A 16,861-nucleotide genomic window follows, 5' to 3' on the forward strand; every position below is an offset into this window, starting at 1 on the left:
ACAAACCTTACACAGCATTCCAGGCAAGTAGACGCCTCTACCAATTCAGGAGGATTCCGTTCGGTGTCACGAATGGAGTAGCTTGCTTCCAACGAGTTATGGACGACATCATCTCAGATGAAAACCTCAAAGACACTTTTGTTTACGTGGACAATGTCACAGTGTGCGGTAAGGATCAGGGGGAACATGATATGAATCTGGACAGATTCTTGAGCATTGCTAGAAAATATAATCTGACCCTCAACTACGAGAAATGCGTATTCTCGGCAAGGTCAATTGACCTTCTCGGCTACACGATAGCCGACGGCACGATTAAGCCTGATCCTGAACGATTGCGCCCACTTCGTGAGCTACCCCCACCTCAGGACCTGCAGACAATGCGCCGGGTGATCGGCATGTTCGCTTACTATGCAAGATGGATTTCCCAATACTCCGAGAAAATACATCCCCTAGTGCATTGCAAGAACTTTCCTACCAGATGCCGCTGTTGTAAAAGCTTTCCACAGCCTCAAAGATGATATCAGTAATTCCGTGGTATTATCGATCGATAGCTCGGTGCCCTTCGTGGTGGAAACAGATGCTTCTGATCACGCGATAGCTGCGACGCTTAACCAGTCTGGGCGACCCGTCGCGTTCTTCTCGAGAACTCTCTCTGGAAGCGAGCAGAGACACTCAGCAATAGAGAAGGAAGCGTACGCTATTGTCGAAGCCCTACATAAATGGAGACACTATTTACTGGGAAACCATTTCACGCTCGTCACGGACCAACGATCCGTGGCATTCATGTTTGATGGGAAAAATAACAGGAAAATTAAGAATGAAAAAATTATGAGATGGCGGATAGACCTAGCCTGCTATAGTTACGACATTGTTTACCGGCCCGGGAGGGAAAACCCTGCTGCAGACACCTTCTCTCGGGTCTACTGTTCGGCGACAATCAGTCGGGCTTTGCAAGACCTCCATGTGTCTCTGTGCCACCCGGGGGTAACCAGAATGGCACATTTCGTGCGCAGACAAAACCTTCCCTATTCTATCAAAGATATTAAACAAATGAATGCTTCATGCCCTGTTTGTGCTGAACTAAAACCCAGATTCTATGGCGCGGCTTCTGGCAGATTGATCAAGGCCACTTCTCCCTTCGAGAGACTAAATATTGACTTCAAAGGGCCCCTGCCGACCGAGACAGACAACAGATACATATTCACTGTTGTTGATGAATATTCAAGGTTCCCTTTCGCATTTCCGTGCTCGGATATGACCTCGGGCACTGTCGTGAAATGTCTGTCTGACCTCTTCGCTATGTTTGGGAAACCTTCGTACATACATTCAGACAGAGGGCCGTGTTTCATGTCGGCCGGGCTAAAACGATTCCTATTAGAGCACGGCATAGCAACTAGTCGAACGACTGGTTACAACCCACAGGGTAATGGGCAGGTGGAATGATATAATGGAGTTATTTGGAAAGCCGTAACTCTGGCGTTGAAATCAAGAGGACTGGGGCCCGAGCGGTGGGAGGTTACCCTTCTCGACGCTCTGAATTCCATATGCTCTTTGCTCTGCACGTCCACCAATGCAACTCCTCACGAACGAATGTTTACTCACCAGCGACGTTATGTTGACGGCCAATCGGTGCCCAACTGGCTAACCCATCCCGGAACAGTGTTCATGAAACGCCCGGTACGACAAAGCAAGTATGAACCCATGGTGGAGGGGGTCGAACTCATCGATACTAATCCAGAGTATGCTCATGTCAGGCTCCCGGATGGCAGGGAGACCACTGTGTCGGTTCGCCATTTGGCTCCCTCAGGTACTCCTCCCGCAGGTACACCACCATCTGGCACTCCTCCCTCTGACATCCCCTCCCCAGGTGTTCCCCCCCCAGGAACTCCACCCGAGAATGGTGGCGACGGAGCTGCCGCGTTCCACCCGAGAGCGATCGGGGAGTCATCCCCGGCACGAGTCGAGGCTCACCAAGAGGATCGGAAGCCTCCCTCAAGTGAAACCGCCATTTACTCCCGGAGAGGTCGACGGATAATACCCCCTCGCCGACTCAATCTGTAAAGGGGATTATCGGCATCCTCGATGCTCATGCTCCTATATGCTCGTTACATCATATCGATGCTCATTACCATGCTCCTACAACTCAAAATAATCCTCACTGCTTGGCATGTATGCTTCTGTAGTTTAGATAGTTCGCGTTGCTTGAAATGTATACTCCTATAGCGCTGAAGTAATCATGGTGCGTTAGTTGGGCCTCTAGTTACATTTTAAAGACGGGGAAAATGTGGTGAATTGAAGGACGTGGTGTGATCACATGTCGCACGGCTCGAGCCCGGAATAGATAAAGCTAAGATTCCGCTCGGTCGGGGGGATTGTCCCAGGGGCATTGTCGTTTACGGCGGCGATTCACTTGGTGCTCGTTGAATGGTGAGAATTGAGAGTATATCGGACTCCGTGCTTATACTGATTTATTTTGCGGTGATTAGTTGCACGTGTATACCTTATTGCTTATGTACTCCTTGCTGCACCTGTATTCCCTGGTGTGCCCGTAGAAGCGGCTTCAATCAAATGGAATAAAGCCTACACTCTGAAGGTTCTTCTCTCGCTTTCATTTCATAGTGTTTGGCCTTATCTCTCAATTATAAAGAATCATGTTGAAAATCAAAAAATTATTGTAACCAGATCTTCACCAAAATCGAAACAATTTGCCCTTGTTACACACCAAACCAGTCCACCAAGTTTCGTCCGAGTCCGTCCGTTACTTTTTGAGATATCCTACTCACAGACAGCTAATCAAACAGGGGTGAAAACATAACCACTGTCCCCTACTTCGGCGGCGAGGTAATAATCAATAAATAAATCACAAAGTTGCAACATAGACTTTGCAGGTCCACACTTCTCAATGGACAGAAAATTTCATTACCCAACAGCTTTCAATAAACTTGCAATTTTAAAACTAACATTTCAAAATGAGTCTCAACATTACGCAACTGAACTTTGCAAATGGCAGTTTGTTATACAACATGGAACCATTTGAGCTCTGTATCTGACCAGTTTTTTTTTTAATTTTTATTGTACCTTATCACTTGGACGGCAATCATCACCATCAGTAAGGCCAGGGTCACCTCCGTGGTGCATAAGTAAGGAAATAACCGAGTGGTGACCTTGCGCGGCTGCCCGGTGCAGAGGAGTCGCACCCCCTGGGGTTCGTGCATTGACATCAGCCCCTGCAATAAGCAGAGCTCGACAGGCGGCCTCGTGCCCTGCCCGGCTGGCATAGTGCTGGGGCGAGCAGAAAGGACAATGCAAATAAGGTACTCGCGTGGATAGTTTGGCATTGAAATAAACTTCCAAACATTCCACGGTTCTGCTCTGTCGGAAGTTGTAGAACAAACAAGGTCAATGTAGGACACAAAGGATGCTCCTGCTAAGCCTATAAAAGAAAGAAGAGATCTACACAGAGCATTACCACGGAACACTACCCAAAAGGCTCACTCAGTGTGTGCATTGTTCACATTAATTTGTACAATTTCTATTGAAACACCAGTCTTGGACAGCATTGTTTCTCAAATGGGAATTTTTCATTTTTCCACCATAAAATGTTTCGAGAGGAAAAAAAAAAAATCAATGATGACAAAGATTAATACATGCATGCTAGCGCACAGACCAAAGTACACGGTCATACAAAGGACCGACGTTTCTGCCTTTAGGTTCGATGTATCGACAATGCACATAATGATTAATGTTAAACTTACAACAGAGCTTTCGAGTAAACCCTTGAATGAACTCATCTTGTTGGACTAGATTTGGTGTTTTGCCATTTACAGAAGACATAATGGCTTCGCTATAAACATTCCCAGTATATTGGACAGTGGTTAAGAGAAAGAGTGAATTTTCCTGGGATAGGATAGTTAGCAAAGGTTGATGATGACATTGTAACGATGAAAAAGGACACGTTTACAAGACAACCTGATATCATGCCAGCAATCACAACAGGCATCAGGTACATCTAATAATTTGTCGTCTGTCTGTATGTATGCCTGTCTATGTTCACGTGTTTTTTTTTTTTGTTTTTTTTTTTCCAAAGACCGCTGGGTAGACAACCACCAAATTTTGCACGCATTCCAAGTCCAACCCGGGGATTGTCCGATGGGTATTTTCATCCACCACCTCAGCCTTTAAAGACCTCGAAGACCCTTGAGACCCTCAAAACTCTGTCTATCCGTCTGTGAAGCCGCGCGAAATGTCTATCAATTACATCCTGTTTGAACATCAGTTGCACCCTGATGACACATACGTCTATTAATTACGTACTATTGCTGTGAACCTTTGAACCATTTCGACCATTTTGACTGTTGAGCCCCCTTAGACCTTTGAAGACCCTTCAAGACACCAAGACCCTTAATACCCTCAAGACCCCAAAGACCTGAAAGACCCTTAAGACCTCGAAGAACCTTAAAACCTTTAACACCTCTACATCCTTCAGACAGATTTGACAGCTTGGGCCCTTGACCATTTAGAGTAGAGGTTCTCAAACGATTGCATCTCAAGGCTCACTTGAGTGTTTGTTAAAAAGGTCAGGGCCCACATCGTAAATCTATGTATAATGGAGCAAGTGAATGTGATCAAGTATGTGTGTATGTTTTAATGTGTGTGTATATATATATATACATATATATATATATATATATATATATATATATATATATATATATATATATATATGTACGTTTGTTTGAATATCTGCTCTTCACCCATTGGTTGGACAGCTGACCTGACATCACCCACAATTGCAACTTGAAATACTGAACCCAGAGAACCCAAAAGACCCCAAGGATCCAAACGACCCTGAGGAACTAAGTGATACAGAGGACCCAAAAGACCCCGAAGACCCCAAACAACCCTGAAGACCCAAAAGACTGAAAAGACCCTGAAGACCCAAACAACCCTGAGGACCTAAATGACCCCGAGGACCCAAAAGACCCCTAGGACCCATAAGACCCAAACAACCCCGAGTACCGAAAAGACCCTGAAGACCCCAAAGACCTAAAATGCCCAAAAGGACCCAAAAGACCCCGAGACCCTAAAATACCTGGAGAAGCCAAAAGACCCAACAGGACTATCTGGGACCCATGGAAATTCTGCATCATGTAAAATGTGACTTCGGGTCCCCAACCCCCCACCCCCTTCCCACCACATCCAAACTCTATTCTCCCCTCCTCATTTCTTCAAATCCTCAAGCCCCCTCTCAACGCAATGTCCTCAATTCTCCCCCCACCACCACCCCCAAAATCCTCAAACCCCTCGATCAACTCTGTCCCCTCTCTGCCCTAACCCAACTCTGTCATCCCCTCCCCATTTCTTCTTCATTTCCTCAATTGTCCGAAACCCCAAGTACTCAATCCCCCCATTCCCAACATCGCAATCTCCCTCTTCCAATTCCGTGCACCCTCACCCCCAACTCTCTGTCCTCCCCTCCCCATTCCTTCCCATTATTAACAACATTGCACAAAGATACACAGGGAACTTTGGTGCATTAGAAGGCTATTCGGCCAATCATGCCTGCATGGTTCCTGTCCCCGTTTGTTGAAAACAATGTTAAAAGTAAATAAAGATGGAAGGTTAAATTCACAATCACTTCCCCCTTTCTTCCCTTATCCTCACTATAATTCACGGACCAGTGGTTGTGCGTTTGTGTGTTTGTCACACAACTCCTCCAGTTGTGGGCTGATTACATCCAGACTTGCTGCATAGGATCAGCATGACCCCAATTAGTGTATAGGGGGTGTTTTTGTCTTTGCTGGTGGTCTTGGGGGGGGGGGAGCGAGGGGACAAAAATTCTCCACGTAAATGTGTATTGTGTAGCACCACCTCCAGGTGGGGAGGATCTTATAACATCCGTAGGGCAGCTCACCGGATGACGGGATTGGGGCAAAGCGTTCGGGACTCCCACTCTGATGATAGGAGGAAAACCATGGGGTAACCTTCCAGGGTCAGATAATGGTAGTGTGTTTGGGGTGATGCTGAGGTGTTGTCCACCAGATGGAGGTCTCCTTGGGTTCACCTGAGGCGGTCCCTTCGGGTGGGTGCCTGGAAAGTCCGATCCCTAAGAGAGGATAATCACCTGTCAATGTTATCATCTGAGCTCAAGTGTTTGAAAATCGGTATTGTAGCACTCTCGGAGGTTCGGAGACCTGAAAGTGGCAAGATCATGGCGGGTGGTTACACCTAATGTTCTGGTCGCTCTGATGGTGACCATGCCCAGGGAGTTGCTGAAGCTGTGTCCAATAAGCTGACTCCAATGATTATTGAGGTAAAACTGGTCAACGAGCGTATTATGAGACCAAGGATTCATCACTCCTTGGGTGTCATTTCGCTGGTCTCTGTTTATGCTCCGACTGAGGCGAGTGATGTCACCGTGAATGACGCATTCTATGCCACACTCGAGTCTGTGGTTGATCAGTGCCCCAGGCGAGATACTCTTCCAGTCTTGGGGAATTTCAATGCATTGACTGGAACTGATAGATTGTTTTGAGACGTGTGTTGGTCCCCATGGGTCTGGAACTGTGAAGCAGAATAGCACCAAGTTCCCTGACTTTGCAAGAAGTCATGGACTTAGGGTGGATGGTTCATGGTTTCAGCGCCCACAGATTCATCGCTGGGCTTGGTATTCCAATGCTGCAAGTGTAGCAAAGCAAAGTGATCATGTGATCGTTGATGGTCACTGGAGGCTAATCCAGAAATGCAGGGTCTACCGGAGTGCTCAGTTCCTCAATACCGACCACAGGCTTGTGGCAGTCACTCTGCAGTTGCAGATTAAATCTGGGAGAATGCTGCTATCTCAGCCAAGGCTGGATGTTGGCAAGCTCGAGGATGAGAGGGTAGCTGAGGAGTTTGCGAACAGGCTGAATGGGGATTTGGGGGATCGGGGTGATTAAATGGAATCCTGAAGAGATGTGGAGTGCCTTGAAGATCACCATCCTTGATGTTGCTGGTGGAAGTCTTGGAATTTACCGTAGGGATAAGAAGAATTTTGTCTCTCAAGGGACACTACCATTGACCAGAGTCAAAGGGCCACGCTGAATGGCAGAGCTGAGCTGTTCAGGGAGATAAGTCATACAACTGTGCATGCGCTGAGGGTGCACAAGGAGGCCTACATACGAGGAATCTGTGAGGGGGTAGAGCATCACCTGTGGTCAAGTGATTCGCATCCTGCTTACAGGGGAATTCGCGCATTGCATTCCTCCAAGCCCATCCCTCGGTGTACTGCAGTTAGACTGTTAGAGCAAAGGGTGGTGGGCTCTTGTAAGAGGAGTCTGAAGTGAAGGCTCGCTGGGCTGATTACTTTGAGCGGCTGTACCAGGCTGATACACCAGCTGTCGAGTTGGATGACAAGGGTGTTACTATTCCTCTTGCTGACCCTCCAATCCACTGTGAACCACCTTAGTTTGTGAAAACACAGGCTGCGGTGAACCAGTTGAAATGGGGTAAAGCTCTGGGATCGGTGGCATCCATGCTGAATTTTTCAAGGCTGGTGGAAATGCTGGACTCGTGTCGTTGCATGCAGTTCTGTGCTCTGCCTGGAACACAGGCATCCTCCCAACTGACTGGAAGAGGGGCCTTGTTGGCCCTCTCTGGAAAGAAAAGGGTGATCGCCAGGACTGCAACAACTACCGAGGGGTGACGCTGCTCTCAGTGCTGGGAAAGGTCTTTGTTCAGATAATTATTGGTGGGGTTTGCCACCATCTACTTGACCACCAGCACCGAGAACAGTCAGGCTTCACACCAGAGGTCAACGATTGACCGTATCCTTGCTCTTCAGGTTCTCACTGAACATAGAAGAAAGTTTCGGCAGGAGCTGCTTGCAGCCGACGACCTCTGCAAAGCGTTCGATTCAGTGAATCGGGATTCCCTCTGGAGGATTCTTGGTCTTCGTGGGGTGCCACCAACCTGCAGTGCATCGTTTGGGAATGTCAAGATCTCTGACCTTGATTTTGCAGATGATGCAGTCATCTTTGCGGAGACTCTGGATATCCTTTTGGGGGCCCTCGAGGTTCTGAATGAGGAGTCGGAGCCACTGTGATTATGGGTTTCCTGGGTCAAAACTAAGATCCAGGTTTTCAATGACATCTTGGATGCTGCTATCTTGTCTGTACCTGCTTGTGATGAGGATGTTGAGGTCACAGTGAGATTTACTTACCTTGGCAGTGACATTCATGTCTCTACTGGCTGAAGTCAGAGGTCAGGCCTGGGGAGTGGTGGATTCAATGGATCATGGGGTATGGTGCTGTCGGTACCTGTGCACAGGAGGACGAACGTCCGAGTCGTCAGGTCCTTGGTGCTTCTTGTCTTGCTCTACAGATGTGAGACTCGGACTCTGACCAGGGATCTGAGATGGAGACTCGATTCCTTTGGTACCAGATCTCTTCGGAGAATCCTTGGCTATCGCTGGTCGGACCTTGTGTCCAACGAGCGGTTTCTGAGAGAGACTCAAATGATTGTTACCTGCATAATCCGTGAGCGTCAGCTGCGGCTGTATGGACATGTGGCTCTTTTTCCTGATGCCGATCCTGCTCACCAGATTCCCTCATCAAGGGAGCCTCGTGAGTGGAGGAGCCAATGGGCCGACCACGTGTTTCGTGGTTGCGGCAGGTTGATCAGCATCTCACGGAGATGGGGATGGGCTAGGCATCTGCCTGGGGGATGGCCAGACGGAGGCCCCTGGGGTACCAGTGGAAAGTGGATGCAGCGACACGCTGCTCCGGCACATGCTCCCATACCTGACCTGCCCATTTACAGTACAGTATTGCTGTCCCCACGTTTTCCAGTGCTGTGAGATGTTTTGAATTATAAGCAGTCAGTATGTTTCTGCTTCATGCATGCAATCCAGGTTATTTTTGTGCCTCCACAGTGATGTCAGTTGCCAACAATGCACTGCTGAGATAAAGGTATGCGTCAGAATAATGTGTTGCATGTTTGGAACAAGATCGCCCACAGGATGGGTACTCTGCCTGTAATGATAATTATTTAAGAACAGGGTGTTCTGAATTGAAAGTTATATGTAGCTGTCTGCATGGGTGGGATGGGAAGGAGGAAGGAAGGGGTGGTGGTAGGAGGAGGGAGGTGGGGTGGGGTGGGAGGGAGCAAGGGAAGGGTGGGGAGGAGGGACTCGGCAATGACCAGCAACGCCAGGTACCTTTGCTAGTTCCACAATAAGCATCACACATTACTCATCTGAATTAATGACTCAAGGTGGAAAGAGCCTGAGATATCACTAAAATTGAAATTGGGGTTCAAAGTCCATGTTAAAATAAAATAAAATAAAAACACAACACGAGTTCCTTTCTGTTGTTGCAACAAGCAAGTTGTCCGTACAAGACTCCAAACAGGATAGGGATGGAGATGGAAAAAATGCAAATGTCGTCTTCTGTCATTGAACCGGCAAGCTGGGAGCAACAATTCACATTTATTGCCACATCTGATGCAATTTAAATGCTCTCATGGCGGTGAGGTGCTCCATTTGAAACAGTTTGCTTAATATATGTAGCTTTTTGCTGCCTTGGGTCCGTAATAAAAAATTGTATCGGTGTTGTGGGGGAAAAATTTATATTAATGTATTCTAAATTGTAACAAATGGAGTTTTAGAAATGGAAGTTTTATGCTATAAGTTGAATTGGCTGTCCTTTCTGGCCAAGAGACTTTTGCCCTAAATGTTGATAAATGTCTTGGTCTGGAGCGGTGTGACCTGAGCTGATAACAGTGAACCTTTGCCTCGAAATGTACGAAGTGGCTTCTCGTTTAAAGGACACGTCTGCAGTCTGGGCTGATAGCCCCCACCACTCTCTCATGAAAGTATAAAATGCTTTGAAATGTAAAATTGTTTCAGTGCAAGTACCTAAGGAAGTATTAGAATCTCAGTGGCTTGTACTCCTTGGAACTGACCAAGTACCAAGTTAGAATAAAACTCTCTGATGTAATGTGGATGTGAATTGAATCGGATTGGTCTAACTGTTAACTATAAGTAAGAATAAATGAAATAGAACCAAATAATATTGCAATCAATGGGGATTCTTAAGTTCATTGTACGAGGGTGAGAAGTGTATGGTGGATAATTAGAATAATAAATTGTTTCACAAGGAAGGACTTGTGTGGACATCGGTTATCAGTGTCAGTGGGTTTTATGCAGGATTTTATAAACAAATCGGACAAACGTTAAACTCTGTCTGAAGTCAAATAGGATTCCACAATCGGCCAGGTAGAATCCTTCAAGGATCACAACAAGGTGGGTTAAAAAAAATCCACATCAGTTGGCACCTGGTGACTTGGATTCGAACAGATGTTGGTGCGGTGCTTGTGACCAGAGGTGCTTAATCTGCCGGAGGAACCACAAGTGCTTGAGCGAAGGTAAGGGAGAGTGCTCTCAGCAGGTAACGCATTTCGAACAAAGAAAAGTTCATTGTCAGATAATTTTATTGATAGAAAGAAGAGGATCCGGCGAAGAGAGTCCGTTTTAAAGTAAACGATAAGTACTGTAGTTCTTTTAGAAAAGTGCTGGAGAAGAAGAGGAGTCAGATGACAAGAAGAGGCTCGATGAGGAGCCGGACGAGTAATTAAATGGGCATGATGAAGCGACATGCCACATGTTTGCATTGATATGGACCGGCTGAGAGAGAGAGTGAGAGTGAGAGTGAGAGTGAGAGTGAGAGTGAGAGTGAGAGTGAGAGTGAGAGTGAGAGTGAGAGTGAGAGTGAGAGTGAGAGTGAGAGTGAGAGTGAGAGTGAGAGAGAGAGAGAGAGAGAGAGAGAGAGAGAGAGAGAGAGAGAGAGAGAGAGAGAGAGAGAGAGAGAGAGAGAGAGAGAGAGGCCGAGGACACGGCTGAGACGCCGAGATAGGGTTATGGTTAAGGGAAAATAGATAAATATTATAAGTTACCTGTTTGTAAGAGTTATGAGTTACTTTTTGTTCACTTGAACTCACTGGAAGTTTGTTGGCAGTGAGGTTGTTATATTATATTGTCTGGAGGTTTTACGGATTTGTAAATGCAATGATTTGCACGAAACGTTTTGTAGAGTGCAGGAGACGATTGACCGGCTGGGAGCGTGGTTGGTGATTTGCATTGAGATGCATGTGTTGCTGAGAGTAAAAAATGAAACTTGTGCGAGTCCAATATTCACTGCAATGAAACGTGTTCTGTTGGGATTTTGACGATATTTTAACTAGTGCTGAATTAAGCTGTGGGTCTGTTTGGGTTGGCATGTTATGCATTCTTGGCGTTGTATTTCCACACGAAGGTCGCAAGCTGCGACAGTGCAGCTCGCCCCCTCCACTGGATCTGTGGGGGGTGGCATGTCTTTCCACTGAGTCTGTGTTTGAGTCTTAGCTTTAAGTGTGAAATTCGATTCATATGCAGATTCAAGAGGATGGCGGCTATTGTGTCGAAATGTGCATGCCGTTGGCAATGACTTTAAAATGATATAGAAATGTGATTGGTATTTGTCACGTGATCACACACGAGTCTATGAGGTGCAATGCTCGTTAGTGTGTGTGTTGAAGCCATGACAGAGTAATGCTAAACTGTGGGTTTTGCCTGTCTTAAAGTTTTTCTTTTTCTTCCCACCGGATGTGGAGAGAACTTCCTGTTCCTTGTTACTTGGTGTTTGTGGCACACCCTCTCTACTGAATCTGTTTAAAGTGAAGTCCATTTAGGGAAAAAGTGTTGAAGTTTTATTTTAAAGCCATAGGGATTGGATAAATTGAAATAACAATTGTGAATGTAGGATATATTCGGAATGTGAAGTCTTGGGAGTTGAGCTCTCGCTGGCATTGTGATGATTTGTAATTACACAACCCGGCAGGTTTAAGTGCTGGGCAAGCTCTGAGGACGTGTCAGAAATGTTTCGAAGATTTGATCTGAGTTGTAACCATTGTACTTAAAAGATGTGATTTAAATGTAGAAATGTGATTTGGAGTGATTTAAAATTGATTTGATGATGTTTAGCACGTGGGGCGATTCACAGATAATTGATGATGCCCTTGGATGGACGTTGAAATAGGCATATTATTTTATTCGTCTGTAAATGTTGAGGTTGCCTGAACTTGTGCTGAGAAGGCAATGGCAACCAACCCAATGTAACCCTTCGATCAAGTCAGTCAAGGTAAATTCATGATTTAATTGGATAGATGCTGAAGATTTTATTTTTGATTTATGGATTTTAAAAGGAAATATTTTATTGTTTTGACCAAAAAGTTGTTTAAGAGAGATTGGATGTTTATTAGTCTGAAGTTTAAGATGCTTTCCCCAATACTGGGATAAAATTTTGGGAGGGTGTAGCTACATGTGTCGACAGAGTGTTTGAGCTGCAATGTAAATGATATTCGCCTGATGACAGATTTGACAAGTGATTTGACAAATTTTGTACAACTGTTTAAAATGATTTATTTGTTTTGAAGGAAAATGGATTTGTAATTGAGAAGGTCGGAGGAAGTGATAGATGGTTTGTGTATGCGAGTTGGAAAAATGGCAGCATGTTTGCTGTTTTGGTGAGAGAGAGAAGTGGATAGATGGAAAATGTCAGAGATTTAAAATGTCGATGGAATTCAGTGTTGTTTTCAAGAGATTGGTTAAACATTATTTTTTAGATATTTTACGCTCTGCAGCTCGGTAACTGTGTTAGTTACTTTCAGACTAAGCTAATAAAAATAGAAAATTGGGAGAAAGAACTCATTGGGAAGGAACCATCATGTTTCTTTTAGTTGTAATTAATATAAACTTTTGTTTTGATTTAAAATTGAGAATCCTTTACCTAAGGACTTTGTTAATCTGTTAATTGAGGATAGGAAAAAGTTACTGAGAATTAAATCAAGATTAAAAAAAAAAATGGCAGTTGCTCTGGAACTGTTTGTGAATGAAACTGTAAATTGTTTAGTAGATGTGAATGTTAAAATGGTAACTGTGCAAAATCGATTTGGATTCGGTTCTTGAAGAAATAGATTACTTTTATATTTTGGGATAAATGATGGAATAGTTTTGTGAAAAGAATTATTGATCGCAAATTGGAACCCTAATAAAGACTGTTTGCTTTTACATGGAAATAGCAAATGAGATGAATGTTTTGAGTGCAGATACAACTGAGATTTCTGTATATTTTAGTTGTCATTTCGGGAAATAATAAGGAAAGAGATAAAATATTGATAATGCAAGTTGAATGCTTTGGAAGAACCTTTGTCAGTCTTGTGGAAATACACGAGCACAAGATGTTTACTCGATGTTAACTTTGGTTTTGTTTGTTTCGGAGTATTGAACGCAGTTAAACTATGAAATGTATGATTTAGTCTAAATGAAGCTTGGAAAGAACTTCCACACAAAAATTGGACGATGGGAGAACCCAGATTTTGGTGATTGAGCATTCAACACGTGATCATGCCCCTTCCTGAGAAGATAAGATGGAGTAATGTGGGAAAAAGAAAGAAAAAAACCCACTGAGGAGAAGGTTGAGCAAAGTCTTAACGTCGGCGTTGTGTGGTGCCTGCCTGAAGGAATGTTCTCAGCCACACTCTCGATTGCCGCTCTGCAAATACATCGTGAACTTGCTGTGGTTGCTTCAATGTACGACAGGCCTGGAGTTCCACACTGCGAGTCGTTTACAACATGTGTTCCTTTTCGTCTCCTTCAACCCAGTGTCAGGCCCAAGCTTGTACTTGCCCACATCTACCTTCTCCTCAGCTCAAGGAGTGCTTCGATTGTGTTTCCCATTGGGTGCTGCTCTTTCCACACCCTGACCTGTTTATCTTCTGACTTCGGGTAGCATGTTTTCAATGTGTGACACATGCTGATGAACAGGCCATGAATTAAATGGAAACTCACTCATTTTCTGACATGCGCACTCGCTGCCATTGTTGATTGAACTTGAGTCATGGAAATCTTTTCTCTTTCAGGAACGGGACATGGTAATCATGTGTAAGAAAACTTATTCAAATTTTCCTTTAAAAAAAAAAAACGGGGGAGTGTGGGGGGAAATTTATATTAATGTATTCTAAATTGTAACAAATTGAGTTTTAGAAATGGAAGTTTTATGCTATAAGTTGAATTGGCTGTCCTTTCTGGCCAAGATACTTTTGCCCTAAATGTTGATAAATGTCTTGGTCTGGAGCGGTGTGACCTGAGCTGATAACATCGAACCTTTGCCTCGAAATGTACGAAGTGGCTTCTCGTCTAAAGGACACATCTGCAGTCTGGGTTGATAGCCCCCACCACTCTCTCCTGAACGTATAAAATGCTTTGAAATGTAAAATTTTCAGTGCAAGTACCTGAGGAAGTATTAGAATCTCAGTGGCTTGTACTCCTTGGAACTGACCAAGTACCAAGTTAGAATAAAACTCTCTGATGTAATGTGGAAGTGAATTGAATTGGGTTGGTCTAACTATTAACTAAAGTAAGAATAAATGAAATAGAACCAAATAATATTGCAATCAATGGGGATTCTTAAGTTCATTGTGAGAAGTGTATGGTGGATAATTAGAATAATAAATTGTTTCACAATGAAGGACTGTGTGGACATCGGTTATCAGTGTCGATAGGGTTTTAAGCAGGATTTTATAACCTTATCGGACAAACGTTAAACTCTGCCTGAAGTCAAATAGGATTCCACAATCGGCCAGGTAGAATCCTTCAGCGATCACAAGGTGGGTTAAAAAAATAATCCACATCAGTGTCAAAGCCAGTGACCAATTGCTAATTTATAGTAGGATACGAAGGGTAATTTGTGTAGCAGTTTGAGAACACATCAATTTGTTTGTCGGTAATCTGAGAACGAGGCCACATAACTAGGATGACATAACTATTATCAGCGAGGATTGAACAAATCTGAAGGTTTGTAGAGAGGAATGACTCTCCGAGTAGCTTGGAGCGAGGCGGGAACAGGACAAGCGATCAATATTGTTGTGGTTTTGGAATTCCCTGGCGAGTTACAGTCAACAAATAAACAAGCAGTCATAGACTGGTACTTACGAAATTGTCAACTTGACCTCTGACCTTGTCTAATAAAAGCTGTCTCTCGAGAAGGTAGCGACGCAAACGAGAAGTTTCTCCGATGATTCTGTACCAAACCATCAAAAATCAAATGTTTTGGATGTTTGACCTCACTGTGACCTTGATCTTTGACTGATTTTGACCAAAATCTAATCAGCGCTAGCCACCACCCTCCTGAATCACGTGGTGTAATTTGACATTGGTAGCTTCTTCCGTTCTCGAGTTATCATTTTTTGGACGTTTGACCTCACTGTGACTTTAACCTTTGACCGATTTTGACCAAAATCTAATCAGCGCTAGCCATCACCCTCCTGAATCACGTGGTGTAATTTGACATTGGTAGCTTCTTCTGTTATCGAGTTATCTGCACCAAACCATCAAAAATCGAATATTTGACCTCACTGTGACCTTGACCTTTGACCGATTTTGACAAAAATCTAATCAGCACTAGCCATCACCCTCCTGAATCATGTGGTGTAATTTGACATTGGTAGCTTCTTCCGTTCTCGAGTTATCGTGCCTACAAACAAACAAACAAGCAGTCATAGACTGGTACTTACTAAATCGTCAACTTGACCTCTGACCTTGTCTAATAAAAGCTGTCTCTGGAGAAGGTAGCGACGCAAACCAGATGTTTCTACGATGATTCTGTACCAAACCATCAAAAATCGAATGTTTTGGATGTTTGACCTCACTGTGACCTTGACCTTTGACCGATTTTGACCAAAATCTTATCAGCACAAGCCATCAGCCTCCTGAATCACGTGCTGTAATTTGACATTGGTAGCGTCTTCCGTTCTCGAGTTATCTGTACCAAACCATTAAAAATCGAATACTTGACCTCACTGTGACCTTGACCTTTGACGGATTATGACCAAAATCTAATCAGCACAAGCCATCACCCTCCTGAATCACGTGGTGTAATTTGACATTGGTAGCTTCTTCCGTTCTCGAGTTATCGTGCCTACAAATAAACAAACAAACAAGCAGTCATAGACTGGTACTTACGAAATCGTCAACTTGACCTCTGACCTTGTGTAATAAAAGCTGTCTCTCGAGAAGGTAGCGATGCAAACCAGAAGTTTCTACGATGATTCTGTACCAAACCATCAAAAATCGAATGTTTTGGATGTTTGACCTCACTGTGACCTTGACCTTTGACAGATTTTGACCAAAATCTAATCAGCGCTAGCCACCACGCTCCTGAATCACGTGGTGTAATTTGACATTGGTAGCTTCTTCCGTTCTCGAGTTATCCTGCCTACAAACAAACAAACAAACAAACAAACAGAAACGGAAGTCATCAATATACTTACGAAATCTTTAGATTTCGTAAGTAAAGAACCCTGGAGTTTAGATCTATCCATAGTATTTTGTTTCAATTTCCTCTCCCCTTGTATCAGTGGACAGGGAAATGTGTTGTGTTTGTGGAGCAAGATTCAAATCCCCTTTATGACTCTTCTTTTTCGAGATACCCTCTCTTCGTAAAACTCTTCACACGTATATATTGTTGCGGATTCGCGCCCGCCGGCGTGCGAGCGGCCACGTAACTCGAATCGCGGCACGTCGCCCACCGGACGGACAATCCCGTCGTGACCCTCTCGGACTAACACCGGGAACAAGTCACGGGTGGGCCTTTCGGCCTCACCACGATCGTGCCAATCGGCCCCCCGCGTGGGATAGGGTTGCTCGCCAAATTCGACCTACCTAAGTACCCACACGGAGGGTAGACCGGGCGATCGCACCTCGCCGCAGGTCGACTTCGGACACGGGCCACTTTAAGCGACCCGTTCCGTACTATCGGGATAACCGAGCGGTGTTATCGTCGGCCTC

The 16,861-nt window shown here is 44.6% G+C and overlaps 1 protein-coding gene across 3 annotated transcripts in view; it reads right to left on the bottom strand.

Annotated features, from left to right (window-relative positions):
- LOC147013987 (uncharacterized) overlaps positions 1 to 16,861 on the bottom strand; it is a 32,986-nt gene that overhangs the window by 10,157 nt on the left and 5,968 nt on the right. For all 3 annotated transcript variants that reach the window (XM_085851496.1, XM_085851497.1, XM_085851498.1), the window contains exon 4: positions 3,079 to 3,282. In XM_085851496.1, the coding sequence (XP_085707622.1) occupies positions 3,079 to 3,282 (204 nt within the window). The remainder of the gene's footprint in view (positions 1 to 3,078; positions 3,283 to 16,861) is intronic.

Source organism: Eptatretus burgeri, chromosome 13, assembly GCF_056783735.1.
Source record: "Eptatretus burgeri isolate ZD-2024b chromosome 13, Ebu_testis_v1, whole genome shotgun sequence".
Taxonomy (NCBI): Eukaryota; Metazoa; Chordata; class Myxini; order Myxiniformes; family Myxinidae; genus Eptatretus; species Eptatretus burgeri.